The sequence below is a fragment of the Gymnodraco acuticeps genome, unplaced genomic scaffold (assembly GCF_902827175.1).
Source record: "Gymnodraco acuticeps unplaced genomic scaffold, fGymAcu1.1, whole genome shotgun sequence".
NCBI lineage: Eukaryota > Metazoa > Chordata > Actinopteri > Perciformes > Bathydraconidae > Gymnodraco > Gymnodraco acuticeps.
In genome coordinates, this window is record NW_022990621.1 from 229,399 (window position 1) to 254,897 (window position 25,499).

Consider the following 25,499-nt stretch of genomic DNA (forward strand, 5'->3'; position numbering starts at 1 on the left):
ATGACTTGGCACTCTTAACTTGTTCTGTGTCAACTCGTCATGATAATTAATTTAACAACGTTAACGCAGGGAAGGCTCATTTAACAAAAGGGGACAAACACAGCAGCGTTTCAATGTGACTTTTATTCATTCTAAATATCATCGCATCCCTGAGTGTTCACGTTACCTTTCGGCCGCCCATAGTGTCAGTAAGGCTGAACTGTCCGACTGGTTGTCCGACTTTGACTGCAGAACTGTCCAGCCTCCAGCATCATGGCCTCTGCCACCCCCGCTGCAGCTGCCTCCAGCGGCCGCTCCGCCGGCCGCCACAGCGCAGCCGGTGCTGGGCGCACGCAGCGCGGCCTGCCCGCCTCCAGCCCCAGCCCGACCCGTCTGCTGCGCGGCCAGGAGAAGGAGGAGCTGCGACACCTCAACGACCGCCTCGCCAACTACATCCACCGGGTCCAAGAGCTGGAGAGTGAGAGGTCTTCAATACTGTTCCAGCTGGAGGAAAAGGATGAGTCGAAAAGCCGAGAGATGGGCAACGTGCGGCGGCTGTACGAGGAGGAGCTGGCCGATGTCCGGAAGTCCCTGGACGGCCTGGCCGGAGAGAGGGCCCGTCTGCAGATCGACTATGGAAATCTCTGCGAGGATTACAGAAAGATCCAAGCCAGGTAAAGCGTGAGAATGTAGGTGCACGCAGGTGCTGGAGCTGTATCCGCTCAGGATTCCACTCAGAAGTGATGTAATGCAGTCCTGATTGGAGTTGGAAGCAAGCAGCTGTAGAAAACAAATGAAAATATTTCTACATGACTGTCCCTCTGTAGAATAAGATTCGGAAGCAGTGGTGTAAGGTACTTTACTTGAGTATTTCATTATTTGCTACTTAATACTTCTACCCCCACTACAGTTCAGAGGTAAATGGTGTACTTTTCCTCCACTCCATGTATTTAATACCTTTAGTTACTTCACAGATCTGGATGAATGATGTGAAATCTAATCAAGTGTTGAATCAGACTTTAGTTCCACCTGGAGTAAATCCACAAGCTACCCTGCAGTATACAAAGTCATTCAAACTAGCTGCACCTTTACCAGCTTTGAGAACACTTTCATGATCAATCATTATAAAACATATCATATATATTATTCTGAGATGGACCAATCTGCACAATCACTACTTTTACTGTCGCTATTCTAACTATATTTTGATGGGTACTTTTATAATGTGCTCCGCTGGGGGCCAAACATGTTGTTACACTTTACTAAGCTGAACAATGATCCTTAATCTGAATATGGTTTGAAATGTGTACTTTGCTATTAGAGCAGATGTACAATACTTTTAAGGCTATAAAAATTTGTAAGGTACGTTTTGTTGAACACATTTGTTTATATGGTCCAACACACACACGGAACTGAAGTTACGGAGCTGAAATGATGAAGCTTTTGACAGCGCGCTACTAGCATGGGGGATTCCAGCCATGTCATTGCAGTGTCTGTATACATGGCAAGAAATGAAAGGGGGTTTCATGTCGTCGTTGCTGTTGACCAATGTAATCAACCTTCTTTGTTCTCATGTTCTCCACCTTCAGGAACCAGAAGAAGGAGAGTGATCTGGCGAATGCGTTGGCCCAGTGGAGGAAAGTTGAAGCAACTTTAAGCTGCAAGGATGCAGAGTACAAGAATCTGCTGTGTGAGAACAGGAGACTCCACGACGACTTTGCTGACCTGCAGGGCCAGCTGGAAAACGTAGGAACTGATGCTAACTGACGTACAGGGCTAACTGCAGGTGTAATGATGTCGAGGATAATAGAAAAATAAAAAAAGGTTTTACTCTTGGCCACTCCTCATAGTATAATCAAAATAACCTGCTTGTCTGTTTTCTGGAAAATGTTGTTGTCTGACCAGGTTGCATTATGTTGATAGGTCAGCTACTTTGCCCTAATGGAGAAAAGGTATCCGAAATGATCAAATGCCCTAAGGATGATACTAGATGTCTGAGCATAAGTCAGGGTGTGCTTAGCCTAGCGTTCCATAATGATTGAAATCAGAAAATAAATAGCTAGCTGGGCTCTGTTTAAAAAAAACAACTACAAAAACACAAGAAACAAACAAACATAGTGGTATATCTCTGGAGCAGAGAGGAGCTGGATTATTGTTATTGATTGATGCATCAGTGTTTCTTAGGGTCATACACACTAAACTCACAACTTCAAATGAAAGTCAGTCGTTATCCGAGTCAAATCTGCAGAAAATAAACAAGTCAGACACTGAAACATGCACATCAATTGGATAAATAACATAAGCATTTAGTTTATTTAATAAAAGAGCACATGTTCAATGTGAAAAGTGACTGTACATAGATTACTTCAGTTGCAATTTGGTGCTATATATATATATATATATATATATATATATATATATATAAAACAACAACAAAGAAAACACCTTGAATTTCAGGGGGGGTGCAGGGCTCCGTTGGCGGGGCGCAGCGCCTTAAAGGACAATGGTAGGGGAAACACTGTACCCATTTATCAGAATCTGTTGGATATATATTCCCTCACTAAAATCATCTAAATTATGATTGAACAATTGTCTTAATACGCTTTGTAACCTTGGGTGAGAATTGTGGCACAGACTGACATGTCATCGGATTTTCAAAATAAATGCTTAACTTGCTTAACATAGTAAACTATGATCCCTCCATTCTAAATATTGGAGGTGGTGGTTGTTCCCATAAAGATACTGTTGGTTGGTTTAGACTCATTGTCAGTTTTGTAAGTTCAGTCAGACAACTCCCGTGTTTCTTTATATGTTTATTAGAAGCAGCATATAGTTTGAGTTTGGCATCTAGGCCTCATCACTCCACAGATTTACACAGAAAATGGAGTGATGATAATATAACGGCTCGGGGGATAGTAAGCTGGGGTGCTGGTGGGGCAGGCGAGCAGCAGCACTGCTGTTTCCTCTCAAACTTGAATGACCCATGCTTCTGACATGTATGCATGCATTCAAGCACTGTACTGCGGGAAACAAATGTGCATCACACCTTTTAAAAGCGATGACTTTAACAGAGATCAGGCTAATATTTTCAAATGTTCTAACTGTGTTTGTTGGGGGTGGGGGCTTTCACCAGGTAGAGGGGGTTCTGTCAGAGACAAAGAACCAGCTGAGCTCTGAAATCCTGTGGAGAGTGGACCTAGAAAACCAGGTGCAGACACTCAAAGAACAGCTGGAGCTCCAGAGGAACATCACCGAGCTGGTAAGTAAAACACCTGCTGCTAAGCAGGCTAGCAATATTAAATTCCACCGATTCATGTCTTTCCTGATTTAATATGTTTATTTGTTGTATCAGCTCAGTTGTTAAGTGGATGTTTTGCAGGAGATCCTAGAGATCCGAAGCTGCCATGAGAGTCGTCTGGTGGAGGTGGAATCAGGCCGGCGGAGTGAGTTTGAGGGTAAACTGTCGGACACCATGCAGCAGCTCCGCCAGGACCATGAGACCCAGCTGCAGCAGTACAGAGAAGAGCTCCACCGGACCTTCACGTCCAAGGTTCAAAAAGAAGCTAGGATGATGTGTTTCCAGAGCTCCTTAATGACTTGTATAGTATATGTTCTGATGTAGAATTCCGTCCTGTGCTACAGCTGCAGAATGCCCAGCAGGCTGCATTGGAGAAGAACAACACCGCGTCAGCCACTAAAGACGAGCTGGAAAGCAGCCGGCTCCGAGTGGAGAGCCTCAGTGCCCAGCTGCAGCAGGCCCAGAGAGACGTGGGTCAGAACACACATCTGTTTACAGAACACACACAGAACACACACACATCTGTTTACAGAACACCATCTGTTTACAGAACACACATCTGTTTACAGAACACACATCTGTTTACAGAACACACGTCTGTTTACAGAACACACGTCTGTTTACAGAACACACACACATCTGTTTACAGAACACACACACATCTGTTTACAGAACACACACACATCTGTTTACAGAACACACACACATCTGTTTATAGAACACACACACATCTGTTTACAGAACACACGTCTGTTTACAGAACACACACAGAACACACACACATCTGTTTACAGAACACGCACGTCTGTTTACAGTAAACACACACACACACACCTGTGTTTACAGAACACACACACATCTGTTTACAGAACACACGTCTGTTTACAGAACACACACAGATCTGTTTACAGAACACACACACATCTGTTTACAGAACACACGTCTGTTTACAGAACACACACACGTCTGTTTACAGAACACGCACGTCTGTTTACAGTAAACACACACACACACATCTGTGTTTACAGAACACACACACACACCTGTGTTTACAGAACACACACACACATCTGTTTACAGAACACACACACACATCTGTTTACAGAACACACACACACATCTGTTTACAGAACACACACACACATCTGTTTACAGAACGCCAGGCTCAGGTCTCACCTGTGCAGCCACTAAACCTCAGGTTTGAACTTGAGGTAAAAATGTATTGGAAGATGATCCAAGCAGGGCAGCTGAAGTATGGGGCGACGGCAGTGGTGTAAAACCTGTTTGACCATAACTCGAAGATTCCCTTTGATTTGCTTTGTTGATTCTCTCTTGCCAGCATTTGTCGTCTTATTCTTTTTCCTTTCTCCATCAGAAAATGTTGCTGGAGGGCAGCTTTCATGATCTGGAGAGGACTCTGGACAAGGAGCGTGAGGTGTGGCAGCAGAGACTGGGTCAGAAGGAGCAGGAGCTGCTGAACATCAGGAGCCAGATGTTTACCCAGCTGGTAGACTACGAGAACCTGCTGGATGTTAAGCTTGCGCTGGACATGGAGATCAATGCCTACAGGAAGATGCTGGAAGCTGAGGAGCAGAGGTACGGATGTCATCTTTGTGCAATCTGCTGTCATACATCAGGAGCAGAGCCCGGCTGCTACTCTGCTCACAGTCCGGCTCAGGGGTCATGGCGGCGCCTGTTGATGTTGAAATAACTTAATGTTGCAGCTGCAAGGACTTTTTTTATTTATTAATGAGGGCATATTTGTACTTTATGATATTAGGCTATATGGATTAAATGTGACTTGGTTTCTTTTAATCCAAATAAATCAGATTTTCTTCGCAGACTGCAGCTAACCCCCAGCCCTTCCCAGCACTCAGCCGTCCCTCGGACACATGAACACAGCAGCCGGCAGCTTAGAGGGAAGAAGCGGAAACGCGAGGGAGCCTCGGGCAGCCATGCAACGCAGCACGGCTCTGTGAGCGTGGCCGGAGTCGACATGGATGGGAAATATATCAGACTGAAGAACAACTCTGAGACGGTAAGGCTGTAATGCCACTGGACAGTGGGGAACTTTATTCCCACTTTTTAGCATGAATTCTTAGCTCAAATGTTCCACACACCCCGTTGCTTCAAGACACAAATACATATTTTCCATTGGCATCCCTGGCCGTGTTCTCAGGGTGTGTGCAGTTCAGCTGGCAGAGGTGTTCACAGACATCTTCAACAGGTCGCTGCTGCAGTCTGTAGTCCCCACATGCTTCAAACACTCCACCATCGTTCCTGTCCCCAAAAAGACAAAAATCAGCCTCAACGATTACCGCCCAGTAGCACTCACCTCCATCATCATGAAGTGCTTTGAGCGGTTACGGCCCGTCCACACGGCGGCGTGCGTTGAAGCTTCAACGCAGCTTCCCATTCACTTTGAATGGGGTGACGTCACGCTTTGCCGAACTGCATTGTGGTTCCCTTGCGGCGCTTTACCTCCGTTACTCGCTTCAAATGTTGAGAACAGTTTAACTTTTCAAGCTTCGACGGAAGCGTCAGCCAATCAAATCATATGCCAGTACAAGCTTGAGTCTAGCCAATCAGACCGCATGCTTGTGTGTCCGGGGCGGGAGATTCATGTGATTGGTTGTTGGTCGAGCTTCAGACACGCCCGCCGGCAAGCTTCAACGCATGCTGCCGTGTGGACACTGCGTTAGTCAAAACATTCATCACCTCCTCCCTCCCTGGACCCCCTGCAGTTTGCCTACAGAGCTAACAGGTCCACAGACGACGCCATAGTCTTTACCATTAGGGCTGCACGATTTGGGGAAATCATCTAATTGCTATTTTTCTGACAGATATTGCGATTCGATTTGCGATTTGCAGGTGATTGGATCAATCTGTCAATCACCTTCTATCATTGGCCACTTCTGATTGGTTAACAATGGCTGGTACATGTGGAGCACAGCACTTCTGATTGGTGTGGATGACTGACACACAAGAAAAAGAAAAAAAAGGGAAAAAAAAAGATTGCAGGCTTTGCGATTTGATAATGGCATCATTTCAAATCGTGATTTCGATTTAAAATCGATTAATCGTTCAGCCCTTCTCACCATCTCTCCCACCTGGACCAGAGGAACATATGTGAGAATAAACTTACAAAATAAAATTAAAATATATATATCGAAAACGGAATGGGGTGGTTGTGTTTCAGGTGCAGTTTAAGGTTGGTCATATTGCTAGCTTTTGTTGGCTCATTCAAGTCTGTAGGTTCGCCTCGTTCATTTGGCTTAAATACAAAATATTCCTACACCGGAGATGTGGAATTAGGTTTTGCAACCAATTCCATTTAGCTTCAAATTCCCCTCGAGTAAGTCACACGTTGTCTCCTGCTTGTCTCTATATAGAGTGGCGAAGTCCCTCCCCTTCCGGTGGACCTCCATGGGACTTTATTTCCGAAAAATTATGCATTGAAGTCAATGGAGAGAGAAAGATTATCTTTCGATCCCGTTTGAATTGTGCCACGAATTACACATATGATGTTTGTCAATTTAAAAGATAATTTTGCAAGTCAAAAAAAAAAAATGTGTCGTAAAACTGTGAAGTAACACATTTGTTTGTGTGAAACACTGAATGAACAACATCTCCGGTCTAGCAGAACAACGCACGTCACCAAAATGGCCGTCACTACTGTCTTGTCAACAAAAGGATTGACTATCCTCACTATCACCACAATGAAACACGTCCAGAAGAATGTCATGCAAAGCTGCCTGCCTGCCTTCCTTTGATTCTCTCTGAACTGCCTGGTCTTTTTAATGTTTAATGTCAACCATTTGTGCAGATAGCGTGAAGTAGAAAAGATCGCAGTTGCTAATGTAGCGTTAGCATTTCTCCCCCGGGCTTAAATTGTGTATTATAGAATGATCACACCGGTGTGAAAGTACTCTTCAAAGGGTTCACGAAATATGACTACTACTCTTACTGTTTAACATGTTGGGTTACTTAATGTTACTTCATGGTAAGGCTAATACAAATGACAAGGCTGTAATGCTAACTAACGTGCTAGCTACTAGCTAGGTAGCTAACTTGATCCAGCCACTCCTGGTCCTTTCATCAGACGGGAAGCGAAAGAACGAGCAAGACCAATTGCTGGTATGATAACAACCTGGTACTAAGCACACAGGCATCTTGTTAGTGGAGGAAAACAGTTATGACATCACTTACGCGACTCGATTCTAGTTGCGTATTTTTCATAGTCTTATATTTCAACAGTTTTACGACAAACTGTGACTTTTTTGACATGGAAATGATTTTTTAAGATTGACAAACATCATATGTATAATTCATGGCACAATTCAAACGGGATCGAAAGATAAGTTTTCTCTCTTCATTGACTTCAATGCATAATTTTTCCGAAATATGGTCCCATGGACCGGAAGTAGATGGGCGTGACTTCGCCACTCTATTATTAATTTGGCTGCTACACTGTTGCACGCGGAGTGTTCTGACCTTACTGTGTGTGAGCCCCGCCCCTCACGGCGTGCCTGACCGGCAGCCACAGAACGCCTGGCCGGTAGAGTGGCCGGCAGTAACAGCGCGCCTGGCTGGCAATTTATCGAGGTCAGAAAAGTTATCGAGTTCATTTTTATTTATCATACGATAAGTCAATTAATTGCTTATCGCGACAGGCCTACCATTGCGCCTTCCAAGATGGTCATCAAGCTCAGAGACCTCGGGCTCAACAGCGCCCTCTGTGATTGGATCCTGAACTTCCTGACGGGCAGACCCCAGGCAGTGCGGGTGGGAAACATCACATCCTCCACCCTGATCCTCAACACCGGAGCCCCCCAAGGCTGCGTGCTCAGCCCTCTACTCCCTGTTCCCATACGACTGCGTGGCCACACACAGCTCCAACACCATCGTGAAGTTTGCTGATGACACGACCGTCATCGTATATATATAAATAAATATGAGCACACATTGTCTCATAAGCAAACAAAAAAAACCTCCTTAAAACAGTCAAGTGTACAGTCCACTGTCCATACAAAGACCCAGGAGTGGAGTGCACCAGGTGGGCGTAAAAAAGTAGGGCTTAACTCTAACGTCGGGCTTAGCTACGTCCGACGTAGTGATTCGAATTTACACCGAGTGCACCAAGCCTGACTAGTCTTGGGCGTAGCTGCGCCTGGTCTTAAGATGCGTGTCCACGCGAATACATGCGAAACAGTAATTGTTGCCAAGCAACGCCATTTTACCATTTTACAGACTCAGAGGACCGCAGAGAAGAGGGAATTCCCACACCCACAGTGTCAGCGATGACTCAAGGGGAATCCCAAATGGCCACACCCCGAAAGAGAAAGAGGGATTTGTCAGAGCTACAGCGGGAACTGACGGAGAAAGAAATCGTTCGTGTGGAGGTGGAGACCGTCAAATTGAGAGCGGAACACGAAAAAATTGAGCTGGAGAAGGAGAAATTGAGACTCTTCTTAATGCCCTTTCATTGTTAAACATGTAAACAAGACGCCCTGCCATCGTTAATATCCTTCTTGCCTGTTTTACGTTACTATGGATACTAGTCTGTCTTTCCGATTTACGCCTGCTCCATACTAGGCGTAAAAGTTACACCCGGGCGCAACGCATACAGGGCTTAAGTCTAAGTGGTGCACTAGTCATAACTTTAGTTTGGTCTTAACCTTCGGTTCTACGTCGGACGTAGAGTTACGCCCAGCTTACCTCAACAGGCCATATCCAAATCTGTATTTAAAAGATTTCGAGCAAGGCACACCAACATGTTTGCATTGTCGGGCAAATGCATCTTTGATTGCAAACTGTCGGGAAGGTGGAGGCTCTCCATCTCCAGCTGCCGTGTTTGCTCCCATCTGGGAAAACGGAATGGGGTGGTTGTGTTTCAGGTGCAGTTTTAGGTTGGTCGTATTGCCAGCTTTTGTTGCTACCTTTTTTAAATAAATGCGACATACCGGCTCATTCAAGTCCGTAGGTTGATTTGGCTTAAATCCAAAATATTCCCACACCGGAGATGTAAAATTATTGGTTGCAAATCGTGCAACCGACCCATCACCCCAGCCACAAACTGTTCTGTCTGCTGCCGTCTGGCAGGCGGTACCGCAGCATCAGGACTAAAACCACCAGACTCAGGGACAGTTTCATCCCACAGGCCATAAGAATCTTTAACACCTGAACTTTTGAAAGAACATGCATAACATTCATCTGTTTGCAACTCACATATGTGACCTGCTCTATCGAAATCAGTCGCATTGACCCGAAGACACATTTTGAGTTGTATACACTGTTGGAAAGAGGATATTCCTAGCTTTCTAATGATATTAGGATTGTTTTTGTACTCCAAATATTAAGCGAAATATGTCACATTATATAATGACTGTCACCGAGTCATCATTTTGAGAAAAAGGCCTTTAAAGTTTCCTCTTCTCTGGAATCCATCGATCTGATTGATTATTAGCGGAGCAAATTATCAAAATACTACAGAGGGAAGATATTTTCGTTTTGATTACTGGTCTGGGGGAAGCTCGCTCGCGTGTGTGTGATTTTGTGTGTATTGTGTTTGTTTCCCGGAGGAAACCCTCACAAGAAACACCGGCTGTTGTTATGCCTGCTGTGACGTTAAGTTACTCCGTTCTCCGCTTGTAATTATGCCGTTAGAAGCTTCAAAGTTGTATTTATCATCTGAATTTGCCGAAACAAGTTTAATATTCTGAAAGCCAAGACTTTGTTTAATTGAAATCAGATGAAAACAAACTGTAACGGACCCTGCCGTGTTATCTATGATTACTATACGCTTACATTCATAATTTCAGCCAGAGGGAGGGGGACGGCGCTGCGGAAGAGCAGATTGCGAGTGAGAGTTGCCCGTCTTCTTCCCTTTACAAGCTTCAAAAATGTATTTATGGTGTGATTTTGGAAATAAAAGTTTCATATTCTGAAAGCCAAGACTTTGTTTATTTAAAATCAAACAAAACACCCGAACCCCGAAACAATAGTTTTTTACGCAAATCCACGTTTATTTTGAAATTAGCCGTTGCGACTTTTGACTGATTTTGATAGAGCGGGTCACAAATCATATCAATATTCCAATTACTGTATATAGACTATTCTGCAGAGTTTCTATCATATTCTGTTTCTATAAAACATTTTTTAATTTACTTGTATACTATTTTATCTGTTTATTGTTTTGCACTGTTGGAGGAGCCTGTGACCTAAGATTTTGATTGTCATAACTACACTGTAGCTATGCACACAAGACCATAAAAGCCTTGAAACTTTAGATATAACGTATTTTTACCTACAGTAAAATGTGCTCTCATGTTTAAACACAGAAATGTAAACAAAACTAAATCATTATTGAACATTTAAAAAATGGATTGGCCATAACAAACACCATGTTCGAACATAAGGATGCTCATAAGTGTACGTGGTACCAGAGCACCCTAGGCAGAAGGTCCATGATTGATTTCGTTATCGTATCATCGGACCTGAGGCCGTATGTTTTGGACACTCGGGTAAAGAGTGGGCGGAGCTGTCAACTGATCAGCATCTGGTCGAGTGGCGGGGGAAGCCTCTGGACAGACCTGGTAAGCCCAAACGTGTAGTGCGGGAGAACTGGGAACGTCTGGAGGAGGCCCAAGTTCAGGAGGCCTTCAACTCACACCTCCGGTGGAGCTTTTGGCATCCCTGTGGAGGCTGGGGACATTGAACCAAAGTGGGAAATGTTCAAAGCCTCTATTGCCGAAGCCGTGGCGGGGAGCTGTGTGCCTCAAGGGGTGGTAACCCTCGAACCTCCTGGTGGACACCGGTGGTCAGGGAAGCCGTCCGACTGAAGAAGGAGGCCTTCAGGGATGTGTTATCCCGGGGGCCTCCCGAGGCAGTTGCAAGGTACCGACAGGTCCGAAGAGCAGCAGCCGTGGCCGAGGCAAAGCAGCGGGTGTGGGAGAAGTTCGGAGAAGACATGGAAAAGAACTTTCGGGCGGCACCAAAGTTGTTCTGGAAAACTGTCCGACACCTCAGGAGGGTGAAGCAGGGAACCATCCAAGCTGTGTACAGTAGGGCTGAACGGTATACCGTGTCATGGCGATAACCGCGGTATGCACATGCGCGGTATTCACACCGCAGGGACGTGCGGTTTTATTCATTTAAAAAAAAAAAATGCTAACGCACTTTAGCACAGAATTCAAAATAAAGATACCCTTATTACTTATCGAAACTGCACATACAATATATCCGATTAAAGCTGAGACTCCACAGATTATTTAAGTATAGTATCTAAGCGATCCGATCTCGCAACAGGGGAAGCAAACAGACATCACAACACGTACTTTTTACGGAGCTTTTACGGGAGATCATCTCACCGTAGCTGTCAATCTGATCAAAAGAAGTGTTCAATGGTATTAAAACGAGAAAGAAAAAACGCGGCTGAATCGGTTGATCCATAGGTTGATAATGTATCTGTGGCTTTGAAGCAATTGTTTATAATCCATAATTCCATTTTTATGTAAAAATCGGAGCACAAAAGTTAGCTGCTAATGGTAGCCACTGGTTTTTGGCTACGTGTCACTCTCACTCCTTATTTGTTCATGTGTTGGTGTGTGTAGAACTTCCCCTGCATGCACAGCAAACCACCAATCACAATCATTCTTGATCAGATCACAGCAGGCCCCGCCCCGCTAGTTTGCAGACCATCAAAACACTGGTAAAAAATGAGCGATAAAAGCGGTAAAAGCTTTAGGAATCCAAAGTACAACATATAATAAGTACTCTGTATCAAGATTGATGCAAAACAAGTGATATGACCTTTTTAGACAGATTTAGCAAAAAAAACCTCTTCTGGGGCCATTTGGGTGGATTTTCCATATCTCTGGCCCACTTTACTGGATTGGGACATGTGACATCTCTTTCTGACCGTCAGAGCCAATGGAATCGAGGGGAAATCACACATTCCTTATTTGGTAATGTGTGTGTGTGAGACTTCCGGATATCCAGACCGGAAGCAGCAGCTACCATTGCAGCTACCAGTGGCTACCATTAGCAGCTAACTTTTGCTCTGCGATATTTACATAAAAATGGAATTATGGATTATAAATTAAATCATTTTTTTATACAGAGACGTTAAAAACCTATGGATTAACCGATTCAGCCGCGTTTTTTCTTTCTCGTTGTAATGCCATTGAACACGTCTTTTGATCAGATTGACAGCTACGGTGAGACATCTCCCCTCGAAGCTACGTAAAGGTACGTGTTGTGATGTCTGTGTTTGCTTCTCCTGTCCGAGTTCAGATCACTCAGTGATGATACTATATATCTAAATAATCTGTGGAACCTCAGCTTTAATCGGATATCTTGTAAATGCAGCTACGATAAGTAATAAGGGTACTTTTATCTTGAGTTCTGTGCCAAAGTGCGTTAGTATTTTTCGCTCAGGGGTAATTTAGATGCTTCTTATGAGACTTGTGTTTTGTTTTGGTATAAAATGGTTTGTATCGTCAGTTAGCTGAGATTATTTCCGTTAATCTGGTATAACACATTAATAGGTTCTTAAATATTACGATCCCCTGAGATACTGTCGTGAAAAAAAAAAGTAAAGTACCCGCCGGGACTTTGGGGTTTAACAGGTTAAAAAAACCGCGATATATACCGCAGGGGGGGGGAAAAACGCGATGTCAGTTTTTTTCAATACCGTGCAGCCCTAGTGTACAGTGTGTACTGAAAGGGTCAAAGGAAAGGTTGTGTCCCAGATGTGATATTCTTTTACCCTTCTGATGGCCCTCTCCACCAAGATCCTTGGTCGGGCGATGCTCTGGGTTTTTTCAGTGTCCTCTCTGCTGAACCTGGTGCCTCTTTTGAATGGGGGGATTACGAGGGTTGTCCCAACTTCAGACAGCATCTGGTCAATGACAAAGCCTTTGTCAGCCATGCACGCATCTCCAGGCTCAAGTAGGCGGAGGATCCCTGACTGCCGTGTAATTTATCTGTCTGATATTGAACTAGTGAACAGCTTTGAAATAAAGGTAATTACACCACACGGGGCAATGCTAATCAGACCTTTTGGAGGTGTTGGTGTTCTTGTAGGTGGAGAATGTTTCAGACTAGAGGGTGAGTGATGATGATGCCTCACATCTGATCTCTGTGCAGTCTAGAATCACTCGCACATTTGGACAGTAACTAACAAATGTTTGTGGCATTGTTGCTTGCACCCGTTCCCTTGTCATCCAAATTGCCACTGACCCCAAAACAATGTATAGATAATTGGTCCAGGTAATTATCCCTCTGCTCACTGTAGTGGTACTGATGCCAAAGATGTCAGCAATCACTTTCTCTTTCATGCCAACGGCAACTTGACAGCAGTAGAGAAAGAGTTCATCCACAAGTGCTAGCCTCCTGTTAGGGCTCGGTTTCTCTAGTACTATGGCATCACTTGTCCTCTGGGCTCTGCTCCAATACACTAATCTGGAAGCTGAGGGGGTGACGGATTCCCAAAACTACCAAAACACTTTCTCTGACGGAAATCGGGTGTAGAATCGGAATTCCTCGTCAGTCGCACAATACCTGTTGATGTTCAGTGTACAAGAAATGTCCCTCAGTTGACTTTCTAAACTCCTGATCTTAGCTTCCAGTTGCCTGTTGGTTTCAGTAGCAGCGGCATCCACTACACCAGAGGAGTTGCGGGCGTAGTAGTTGTGGTCTGAGGCGGGTTCTCGTCGTCTTCAGCTGTGGGCTGTTCGTGCAAGCCTGAAGCTCCTCCTCCGATTCTCCCCCCAGCTATTCCAGGGAAACCGGCTTGGAGTAAGACTGGGTTTTAGCCTCTTCCGCCCACTTTTCGAGACCGGTACACTACAATAACAGCGACGAGAGGAGGCGGCCATAGTTTGTCACGTAACTATGGTAACTAACTACCGGAGGTATGTGTACACTGCTCTGCGATTTTTAACGTTCCGGAAGCAGGAAGTGTGACGTAGGCCTATTCCTAATGTCATTATGATACACAGCCCCCCCCTTCTCAGACTGCTTCGCTTCACTCTCTCTCATGATGTGTTCAGATAGCTTTTTGAGTGGACTCAAAGTGGGACCCCCTGCAGAACATCAATATTATGCAACAAAATGACATGTATATATTAAACTGCTTGTTTGTCTCATGTCATCGTCTCCAGGAGCAACCGCTGGGGGGTTGGGTGGTCCGGAGGTTGTACCCCCACTCTGGAGACCTCTCATTCCACATCCCCCCCTCCAGCAGCCTTTCTGCTGGCCAGACGCTCACAGTGAGTGCTCACTGTTACTGTGTTCTCCACAGCTTCCCTGCAGACAAAGCAAACTGGTGTGTGTGTGTGTGTGTGTGTGTGTGTGTGTGTGTGTGTGTGTGTGTGTGTGTGTGTGTGTGTGTGTGTGTGTGTGTGTGTGTGTGTGTGTGTGTGTGTGTGTGTGTGTGTGGTGTGTGTGTGTGTGTGTGTGTGTGTGTGTGTGTGTGTGTGTGTGTGTGTGTGTGTGTGTGTGTGTGTGTGTGTGTGTGTGTGTGTGTGTGTGTGTGTGTGTGTGTGTGTGTGTGTGTGTGTGTGTGTGTGTGTGTGTGTGTGTGTGTGTGTGTGTGTGTGTGTGTGTGTGTGTGTGTGTGTGTGTGTGTGTGTGTGTGTGTGTGTGTGTGTGTGTGTGTGTGTGTGTGTGTGTGTGTGTCAGATCTGGGCAGCAGGTGCTGAGGCGGAAGCTGATCCTGGGGACCTGGTTCTGCAGGGCCAGACAAGCTGGGTCCCTGTCACTGATGTCAGGGTGATTCTCCTCAACCAGGACCACGAGGTAGGTTGAGCAGTATTTACATTCCGGGAGTTTGCTTTAATCACTGCAGTCAAAAGTCAGTTCTCACACATACTCATGGCAGTGTACTATTCTGTGCTCATAAGGAGCCAAAAATGTTGACACACACACTCACAAAAACTGCAGTATGGACAGTTTGACATGTTGACCCCAGGGGCTGGGGTTTAAACCACCGCCTTACCGATGGGTGAAAATTCCCCCTGAGCCACAGTGGCCTCAGAGAATCTGGGTCATACCCTCATCAGTGTTCTAGATCCATCAATCCATCCATTTGTAAGAATTATAAGATATACTTTTAGTGATCCCAGTTTGGGAAATTATTTACCAGGAGCTGCTGCCACCTAGCACGCCGCCATCTTGGAGGGGTGTTTGTTTAGAGTACTACCTAAAATAATTTTGTCTCAGCTATTAGTGTAGAATGGAACTCATCATCGGAGTCATGTGATCCCTTTTCCAGGAAATGGCAGAGCGCAGGGTGTGTATGCAGCATAGAGGGGATGAGGAAACTGAACTGTTTGATGAAGAGTATGTTGCAGGCAGTGACATCCAGCACTTTCGGAGACAGGTAAACACACAGAGTTATAAAACCAGCCAACAAAACAGGAGGTATTTTTATTTTATTTTTTTATTATTGCTTTGTTTCCCTCTGTCTCTTTCGGGGTGGAGCTTCATATTCAGTTTTCTCTGTATAGAAAGTCCTCAGTAAATGTCCACCAATACTAGCAATTTAGGAATCGCTCCTACTGGCTCACCAGTGAGGTTTGTACAGTAAGCTGGAACATTAAAGGCCCCTTGAAGAGATCCAGGGCATTTGCTCATCTGAAACGACTTAATGCAGACATAATGTTTCTACAAGAAACCCATATGCACAGACCAGGTCAGGCTTAAGTGTCCATGGGTTTCTGAGGTGTTCCATTCAAACTTCAACTCTAAGTCCAGAGGGGTTGACATTTTAATTGGTAAGTCTGTTAATTTCACATCTTCCAAGTGTATAGCGGATGACAATGGCAGATATTTAATTATCTCAGGCACGCTGTTTCATGTTCCTGTATTGTTAGTCAATATTTATGCTCCAAATGTTAATAACCCACACTTCATGAACAAGCTTTGCATCATTGCATAAAATCCTGCTTATATTTGCAGGGGATATGAACCTCGTTGTCGATCCCAGGCTAGATCGTTCTTCTCCTAAAACGCTGACCGCATCACTCTTGTCAAAAACGCTTTCTGATTTCATGTCCAAGAACGGCTGCGTTGATCCCTGGAGATTCTATAACCCCTGCATTAAGGAATATTCCTTAATATTTTCTCATATGTGACCTGCTCCATCGAAATCAGTCGCATTGACCCAAAGACACATTTTGAGTTGTATCCACTGTTGGAAAGAGGAGATGCCTAGCTTTCTAATGATATCAGGATTGTTGTTGTACTCCAAATATTAAGCAAAATATGTCACATTATATAATGACTGTCACCGAGTCATCATTTTGAGAAAAAGGCCTTCAAAGTTTTCTCTTCTCTGGAATCCATCGATCTGATTGGTTATTAGCAAATGATCAAAATACTACGGAGGGAAGATATTTTCGTTTGGATTACTGGTCTGGGGGAAGCTTGCGAGTGTGTGTGTGTGTGTGTGTGTGTGTGTGTGTTTATACGTGTGTTTGTGTAATTTTGCATTTGTGTGTATTGTGTTTGTTTCCCGGGGAAAACACTCACGAGAAACACCGGCTGTTGTTATGCCTGCTGTGACGTCAAGTTGCTCCGTTCTCCGCTTGTAATTATGCCGTTACAAGCTTCAAAGTTGTATTTATCATCTGAATTTGCCGAAACAAGTTTAATATTCTGAAAGCCAAGACTTTGTTTAATTTAAATCAGATGAAAACAAACTGTAACGGACCCTGCCGTGTTATCTATGATTACTATATGCCTTACATTCATCATTTCACCCGGAGGGAGGGGAAGCGGTGCTGTGGAACAGCAGAGTGCGAGGGAGAGCTGTCATCTTCCCTTTACAAGCTTCAAACATGTATTTATCGTGCAATTTTGGAAATAAAAGTTTCATATTCTGAAAGCCAAGACTTTGTTTATTTAAAATCAAACAAAACACCCGAAAAACTATTTTTTTACGCAAATCCGCGTTTATTTTGAAATGAGCCATTGCGACTTCCGCTTGATTTCGATAGAGCGGGTCACATATGCACAAATCCTTTTCTCTAATTGATTATTTCTTCATCAATGCCAAACTTGTTTCCAAAGTGACAACTACTGATGCAGAGCACCTTCTTTTACGCTCACGTTCAACGTACGAGCATGAGCATGGTGATAAGGCGAGCCACCTTTTGGCCCACCAATTGCGTTGTCAGGCAGCCTCACGTATGATCCTCCATATAAAAGATTCATCAGGCACGGTGCATACAGATCCAAGTACCATTAACTCCGTCTTTGGCTCATTCTATTCTTCTCTATACAAGTCTGAATCGCCACCCAACACTTCTGAGATGGGAGCTTTCTCAATTTCCCTACCATAGGTCCTGATGTTTCAAAATAACTTGATTCTCCATTAACCCTAGGTGAGATCATCCTCGCTATAAATAACATGCAAAATAATAAAGCTCCTGGCCCTGATGGATTCCCAGTAGAATTTCTTTTAAGATGTAAATCTGAATTGACCCCATTAATACACTCAGTGTATAAGGAATCTCTGCGGAATGGCTCTCTTCCTCCCACTTTAAGACAAGCCTTCATAAGTGTGCTTTTAAAAAAAAAACAAAGGTCCGGATCTCTGCAGCTCTTATAGGCCACTTTCCTTAATAAATGTGGATGCGAAAATACTTGCTAAGGCTTCGGCACGTCGCTTGGAAAATATTCTCCCAACCATAGTTTCTGAAGAACAAACTGGATTTAGATTATAGAGGTATAAGTATCATCACTGTGTGACCAGAACTCAGGGCAGCGAAGGCAAACCCAGACAACACACAACGTAGCTTTACGTAGCCAAAACGGCAAATACCTCTTACCTTTGCTGTTTTCTGATCAAAAGTTGTGTTCAATGGCATTAAAACGCTGCTGGAGGTTAATCCAGTGTCTCTGTCACTTTGAAATGATTACTGATAATCCATCATCATATTTATGGCAATAAGCCTAGTTTTCAGTTTTCAGAGCGTAACAGCTTTCGGTTTGGGCAAGCTGCGTGCGCATCACACTCACTCCTCAATGGTAACGTGTAGGTGGATTTAGGAACTTCCCCTAGATTCTATTGGCTCTAACGGTTAAAAAGAGGTTTCAATCACCAAAATCGGGTTCCAGAGAAACGGCAAATACACCCAAATGACCCCAGATTAGACACTGTACCAAATCCCTGTTTCCATCCTTTCCCTCTCTAGCCCCTAATCAAATATGGGATGAGTTTATTTGTTCTGATCCCCTTCAAAAGTAACTTATTTAAAAAATGTATAACAAACTCCTGACCGATGACAGCTCACACATCACTAAAATCAAGGCTGCCTGGGAGGCTGAGCTGGGTGTAAACTTAGATGATCACTGGTGGGACGCTGCTCTTCAAAGGATTCATACAAGTTCATCCTGTGCTCGTCTCACTCTCATACAGTTCAAGGTGCTGTACAGGATTCATTTCTCAAAGGCACGACTGTCACAAATATATCCCACTGTTATTGACATCTGTGACAAATGTCAAGCCTCTCCCTGCAACCTATCCCATATGTTCTTCTCCTGCCCATTAGTATTATCCTTTTGGCAGAAGTTTTTTGAGGATATCTAAAAAATACTCTCACTCACTGTGAAAGTCTGTCCCCATATTTAGGTGCCCAGAATATTACAATAGATACAACTCGGGGCAATTGGATATTCTGGCATTTACTTCGCTATTGGCAAGACGACTTCTTCACTTCTTCTTCACTAAAAATCCAAAAAAGCTCCTTCCAATGCTAAGTGGCTCAGCGATGTTATGTTTTTTCTAAAATTGGAGAAAATTCAATATTCCTTAAGAGGCGCAACCTCTAAGTAACCTCTAACCTCTAAGTGGCAACCCTTCTTAACCTTCTTCCAATCTCTCGCATTTTTTCGTCTACTGATTAATGGACACCCCCCCCCCCCCCCTTTATTATGTATTATTTATATTTATTTGTTGTCTTTGTATTGTTTTAGTATTATTATTTTATTATTTTTATTTTGTATTTATTTAGTTATTTTATTTTTTTGTTTAGTTCTGTTAGTCGGTACGTCACTCCCTTATATTTTAGCTATCTGGTCTGTTCTAGATATGAAGGTGATTTAAATATTGTATGCCTTCAAGTGAAAATCAACTATGTATAACTTGTCAATTGATGCACAATAGTAGAGACTAAATGGTTACTAGTAGCTTTGAACTGTGGTCCCTATCAATGTACCAAATGTATTTTCTATGTGTCTTCAATAAAAAAATAAAAAACAGGAGGACGTTTTCTTACAGATAAAAAGAGTTTGTACATGGAACTTAACGTCACTGTTTTTCTCTTCCCCGCATTGAAGCCAAAGAGAAAGAAGTGTTGTTCAGTCTCTTGAGAGCAGAGCAGACTGCGTGCTCTACAGTAGGTACCCCCCCCCCCCCCCCCCCCTGCCTGTACCTGCTGTGCAGCTATGTGTAGTCACACATGCATGGCTTGTTTCACATGATGGCTGCCTCTGTGTTGTACTAACAAACTGCTGAACGTGCTTGGTCAGACAGTGGGCTGCCTCACTGTTCTCAGGATGGACCATGGAGCGCTCATTCCCCCCCCCGTTGGTCACTGATGAAATATGTTACTGCTGCTGCTTTGTTTTCAAGGATTTATTCCAATGAGGCGAGCTGTGCCGTCATGTGACGCTGCGGAGCCTTGGAGTGCAAACCTCTGCTGTGGAGAGCCTCGATGCCTCAGAGCTAAACCATCAACCTCAGTATTCCTCAGTGCACAAGTCAAGAGCTTTGCCTTGACTTGATCTTATTGAAATGAATGTGTGTGTGAAATAAAACTCAGTCATAATAAAGTTATATAAATGCACTCCGGTCAGACACTTGGCTCTAATTATTAAAGAATGCAATTATATTTTAATTTGGTGGGAAATTCTAGAAGGTGCTCCCAGTGGTGAATGTCTCACAGTCTGAGAAACAGAGCAGGAAGGAAGCTGAACGTTGGACAGAATTACTGTTATAGGCTTGCTTGGCAAAACGTTTGCATGTTTTTAAACACATTTTAGTGGTTTGTAGCAATGCAGGTGGTTTTAGTTGTATTTGTTCACAGCATTGGAAAAACATGAAGCAATTTGAGGTAGTTAAAACTGACAATCCTGGACCAGGGTGAATGAAAACACTTCATCAGCATGCTTACTGATCATGTAACATGGTGTACATAGTTAGCGTTTTACCTGCATGCTGATATATTGGTGTGTTCCAGTTGTACTGGGAAGTGGGAATATCAGAGTTCCCACTGAAATGTCAACTGGAGCGCCCCATGAGGTCGCACTCCCTACTTGGGAGCTGACAGACGCCTCGCCATACCCAAGATCATCATTCAACATGGAGTCTGCACATATGAACATTAACACCTTGATAACATTTTTAGCTCTTCTGTATTATTGGTGTCCCATGATATCAACTTTACAAATGGCACTGCTCATCTTCTATCTGTGTATATGATGCTACCATGTTTGTATTCACAAAATAAAGCGTAGTTATCAACCAGTATTGCTCACAATCCGTGACCATCTTTTTCCTGACGTCACTACCAGTTCTGAACTTCGGCTTCCAACGTAAATGGAACGAACTCAAGCTTTTTTTGCACTGCTGTATACTCAGAATGCTACAGAAGAAATCGTTCATGTCCTGCTGCCACTCACTGTTACATAACTCCACTTCACCAGAAAGAGGAACAATTGCTCTATTGTCTCATCACCTTGCATACGTTCACATAAATGAATTTATTTTTATGAACAGTGTTTGTAGGGACTATTTCTTCAGTAAATAGTTTCCCTGAACACTTCACGGTGAAGTCAAGATTCTTAGATAATTTACTCATTAGAGTTACAGTTTTTCTGAAATACTTCATTGCTTGAATTCTTTGTTTAAGGAGTTGGTCAGATTTTGTGAACCACATACAAAAGTCCAGTCAGCTCCCTTGTAGCAGGGTGTTCATAGGTTCTAGGATGACTGCTCTGATTTGAAGAAAGGTACAGAACCTGTTCTCTTCTCAGGTTTAAAGGCTCCTTTGGTAATTGCTCCCTGAAGAGGGTACGGACGCAGGTGACAGCCCTCCTGAAGGAGTCCTCCAACTGGACTACAACATTGTCTCTTTGTTAGGGGCTTTGCTGAGGCAGATTCTGTTGGTGAGCTGTGGTGTGGGAGGGCGGGGGAATCTGCAGCCGCACTCTCTGCTCCCTCTTCATCCACGTGTTAAACATGTGGTAGCGCACAGATACCTGAAAAACAAATGGCATGTGACCAAAGTTTCACACTTCATGATTATGTGATGACAACTGAGAAAACTCGCTGAGAGAAGACAGCCAGACAAAAGCTTGTAAACGGACCTGAGCACAGATTGTTTCGTCTTAACGGCTGTTCCCGAGATCCACTTGTGATTTTTGAGCTAATCATTGATTCAAAGTATTGATCTTAGTAGTTATTTTAAAGTTGAAGCTGCAAACTGACATGTGCACATTAAAATCTAAATCATTTGATGTGTTTTTACAGGGGCTGCACAGAAGTATCACCATGGTTATACCTTTCCATTTGAGCTCTAGTGCATTTTAACTAGGCCTATTTCCAGCTCGTTAATGTGGTTTATTTTCTTTCTTTTTTATATCATTTTATTTTTACTGGATGAGTGGGGGTATAATAACATTACATTCAAGATTACAACATATATGTATGTCACCATTCTCATAAAACCCCCCGCATTTCATGCACTTTTAAGCCCGGATACTCGTTCATGTGCCACCGTCTCATGTTAAAAACCACTGTGCATTTCATGCACTTTTAAGCCTGATATTGATGTGTCTCCATCTCATGCATTTGATGCACTTACAGCCCGTTATATATATTCATGTGTCACGTCCCTTTGCTAACTAGTCATTTGACCCAGGGCATGGGTCCGTGTCTCGGTTCGGCGTCGAGTCAGGTGTCATCGTTGACAACAACACATTAGCATTAACCAAGTTAGCTCAACTGCCGGTTTAACGGCAGATAACGGTTAAAAGTGACTGTTTGTAAACGGTTTTTTCTTGTCAGAGGAGGTATGCCGAAGGAAGTGGAAGAGTTTGAAGGACACCTATGTCAAGGAAAAGAAGAGGGAGAAGGATAGGAGGAGTGGGTCAGCAGCAGGGACCAATAACAAATGGAAATACTCTGCGGTCCTGTCCTTCCTCGACCCATTTGTTACCCCGAGAAAAACTACCAGCAATATGGTGTCGAGGAAGACAAGACCTTAGAGTACGGAGCTGAAGCGCAGGGAGTAGACGGGAGAGGTTGGTTGACAAGTGGAGACACTCATTCACTGCATAAGAACAGTAGCGTGGCGTGGGGAAAAAATTAGGGGAAGCCAATAATACGTCCTTTATTTTGGGTCGGGGGTGTGGTGGTCAATGTAATAACGTAACCAGATGAGTGATTACAGCACACGGTATCATTTTACACACATTTGTATCAGATACAGGACTTACAGGCCTGTTATCTAACCCAGTGATTCTCAAACTTTTTTCAATAATGTACCCTTTTTGAAAAAAAAATTCAGCCAAGTACCCCCTGATCAGCGCAGAATCATTTTATTAGGGAATAAATGCCTATATAAAGAGGTACAGTACAGCGCTGCACCATCGGTGTCTGATTTGTTAAAACAACAACATTGTAACTGAGAAACACTTAAATGCTACATTTCAAATGTTTAGAATCCATCTCTAAATTCATGGCAAACCAATTTTAACATCATGCAATAACACTGAGACGACATTAGTTGCATTTAACTGATCTTTTTAATAAGTTGTACTTGCAATATAGTGAGAAATATGGGCTTGTGCTTCACTGAGGATCTTTGTCATTCTGACAGGGAGGCAACTGCAGTTATTACACTTCACGTTTTGAAATATGTGTAACTCTGTTAATATAAAACCCACTACTGCTCTAACTTCCTTACTTTTCCTGAAATTGTTTTTTTGTTTTTTTTCATTAACATAAAATAAATGTCACGTACCCCCTGCAGTACTCCAACGTACCCCTAGGGGTCCGCGTACCCCCATTTGAGAACCACTGATCTAACCGACAGGTCCGCACGCACTCTCCAGCCGAAACTCTAATAAGCATTCATTCACAAACTAAATCAGGAGACCTTTAACGTTTTACGTTCGATTCGCTCCTTTTTTCCTCGCTGTACACAGCTCCAGTTTGGGCATCGGCCTGTCATCAGATTGTATTTTAGTTGCTGCTGTAGCGGAAGTTTAGTACAATTATTTTTGATTAAATACTCCAAATCTCCACCCTCCATAATTGCACTTGCTTCAGTTGCTTGCTACTTTCTAACGGCGGTGAGAGTGGTGCAGTGACGCGATCTATCTTCTATCGATTAGATTTATGATTCGAAAATGATAAAAGTAGGGTAGACATGTGGATATTATCCGACTGAACAAAACTTGCATTTATCTAACAGGTTCGTTTTCCACTGACCTTATTTCGAGCTATTTTCCTAAATCCTATGGAGAAATCCCATTGCTTTTTTGTCGAGGGAAACATGAGGGAAACCGAGCGCAGCTTACTTCCGGATTTTAGGATGCGTCACTGCAATACTAAGTTGATGCGATTTGATTGGATTGTGAGGGAAGCCAGCCGCCTCTGGCTTCCCTTGGCATGGCCCTGACCAATCACAGGTTGGCAGGGGCATCACGTGAGCCTCATCTGATTGGTCAATCCCTCCATTTTTTTTCACCAAGGGAAGCCAGATTCGGCTGGCCTCCTCTCGCAACAGAGAGTGCAATCTACTGTTTCACCATAACATCTAGAGGGGCGCTGTTTCACTCTTTGTAAAATACTGGGGGAGAATGGGGGAGAGACGGGCCGGCAGCAACACCACAGCAAAGGAGAATTATCGAAACAAAACAAAGTGTTTTTATTTATTTATTTAAATTATAACTACAATCCGAAAAAACAGGGGAAGCCTGGCTTCCCTTGGCCTCTGGGAGAAAACGCCACTGCATAAGAAAGTCATACAGAATATCTACATAGCTAGTCATACAGAAACAAATGTATATCAATGCTATCTTTACATGTAGGCTAGTAGTCACTACTGTGATGGGCTGTGTACAAATCTAAGTTTAAGAGAATATCAAGGCTATAACTGCTTAATTTATCAATAAGTAATTATAATAATACAAGTGCAATTGTAAAAAGTTGTATTCACACAACATCTAGAATTACATTACCTGTTCCATTTTATTATCTCATTATATTTGCCTCAATGAAATACAAAAGACATCTTTCTTATATTTTCAATATTTACAGATGAACAACATACATTTTCAGAGGGCAGTGAGGCAGTGAGGCAGAGGATCACCACGCTGTCCCTGCGGATGCCCCTGCAGGACCTAGTGGTGAAGGCAGAGCACCAAAGGGTATGTACATGACAGTTTTGATTGCATTTTATTGTATTGATGCATTGCTGTACCTTCACTAAAAATGTGTTTTTGTCATGCAGGAAGAAAAAGGCCCAGAAACAGTGAGAGAGAAGGAAAAGGAGGTGCATGAACGCCTCCTTGAGGCCTTGGCAATGCGGGGATCCGGTGCTCTGCCTGCTGCCCCACTAACTGAGGATGAACTTTTCCTAAAAAGCCTGCTTCCTTCCCTTCAAAGACTGCCAACGCAGCAGAAGAACTTCGTGAAGTTTGAAATACATTAATTAATTTATTAAGCAAGCACAGTTGTGCTAAATTTGGAATTTGAATAGATTACCTGCCATGGGTTGACAATCTTTGAAGGGAACAAACCAGGCTTTTTTTTTTTAAAAATGTAATCACTGTATATATGTTTAAATTGTAATTTTGTATTCAAATATCTAAATAAAACTTTGTTTAATGTTACCCACGTATGTTCCTTTATTCTTTCGCCATCAGGTACTTTTATTTATGGTCATCACATAATTAATAACGTAATTAAGGTGATTGTATTGTGCACAGTAGTGTAAAGCAGCGGTTTTCAAAGTGTGAGGCGCACCTCCCTGGGGCGCCAGAGAGCTTCAGGGGAGGCGCAGCGTGAGAAAAAAATAACGACAAAAAGAGTAAAGTGTCACTTGCACACTTTTGGCTGTCTGTGGAGACCGAGGCCCCGTCTCAGGTCGACTATTTTCATTTCCTCGGTCCTCGGTCTCACCGGAAATTGATTTGTCTGCGC

At 43.4% G+C, this 25,499-nt stretch overlaps 1 protein-coding gene across 3 annotated transcripts; it reads left to right on the forward strand.

The window, feature by feature from the left end:
• Positions 1-25,082, forward strand: lmnl3 (lamin L3). Of its 3 annotated transcripts, none has more exons than XR_004570288.1 (12): positions 1-653; positions 1,569-1,725; positions 3,113-3,238; positions 3,359-3,529; positions 3,622-3,747; positions 4,653-4,873; positions 5,120-5,315; positions 14,443-14,550; positions 14,963-15,079; positions 15,555-15,662; positions 24,615-24,724; positions 24,808-25,082. XR_004570288.1 is itself a non-coding variant. In XM_034229079.1 (12 exons), the coding sequence occupies exons 1-11, from the start codon at positions 253-255 to the stop codon at positions 19,655-19,657; spliced, it is 1,764 nt and encodes a 587-aa protein (XP_034084970.1). In that variant the 5' UTR covers positions 1-252; the 3' UTR covers positions 19,658-19,683; positions 19,920-20,142. The 3 variants fall into 3 exon arrangements, 2 of the variants coding, with proteins under 2 accessions (XP_034084970.1, XP_034084969.1); XM_034229079.1 differs by lacking the exons at positions 24,615-24,724; positions 24,808-25,082 and adding exons at positions 19,625-19,683; positions 19,920-20,142; XM_034229078.1 differs by lacking the exons at positions 24,615-24,724; positions 24,808-25,082 and having other exon boundaries at positions 15,555-16,550.
• The last annotated feature ends 417 nt before the right edge of the window (positions 25,083-25,499 follow it).

Coding starts and splice junctions, on each gene's coding strand:
- lmnl3 (XM_034229078.1), top strand. CDS start 253: ATGGCCTCTGCCACCCCCGCTGCAGCTGCCTCCAGCGGCCGCTCCGCC. Junction 3,239..3,358: donor AGAGGAACATCACCGAGCTG/GTAAGTAAAACA, acceptor GATGTTTTGCAG/GAGATCCTAGAGATCCGAAG. Junction 3,530..3,621: donor ACCGGACCTTCACGTCCAAG/GTTCAAAAAGAA, acceptor CCTGTGCTACAG/CTGCAGAATGCCCAGCAGGC.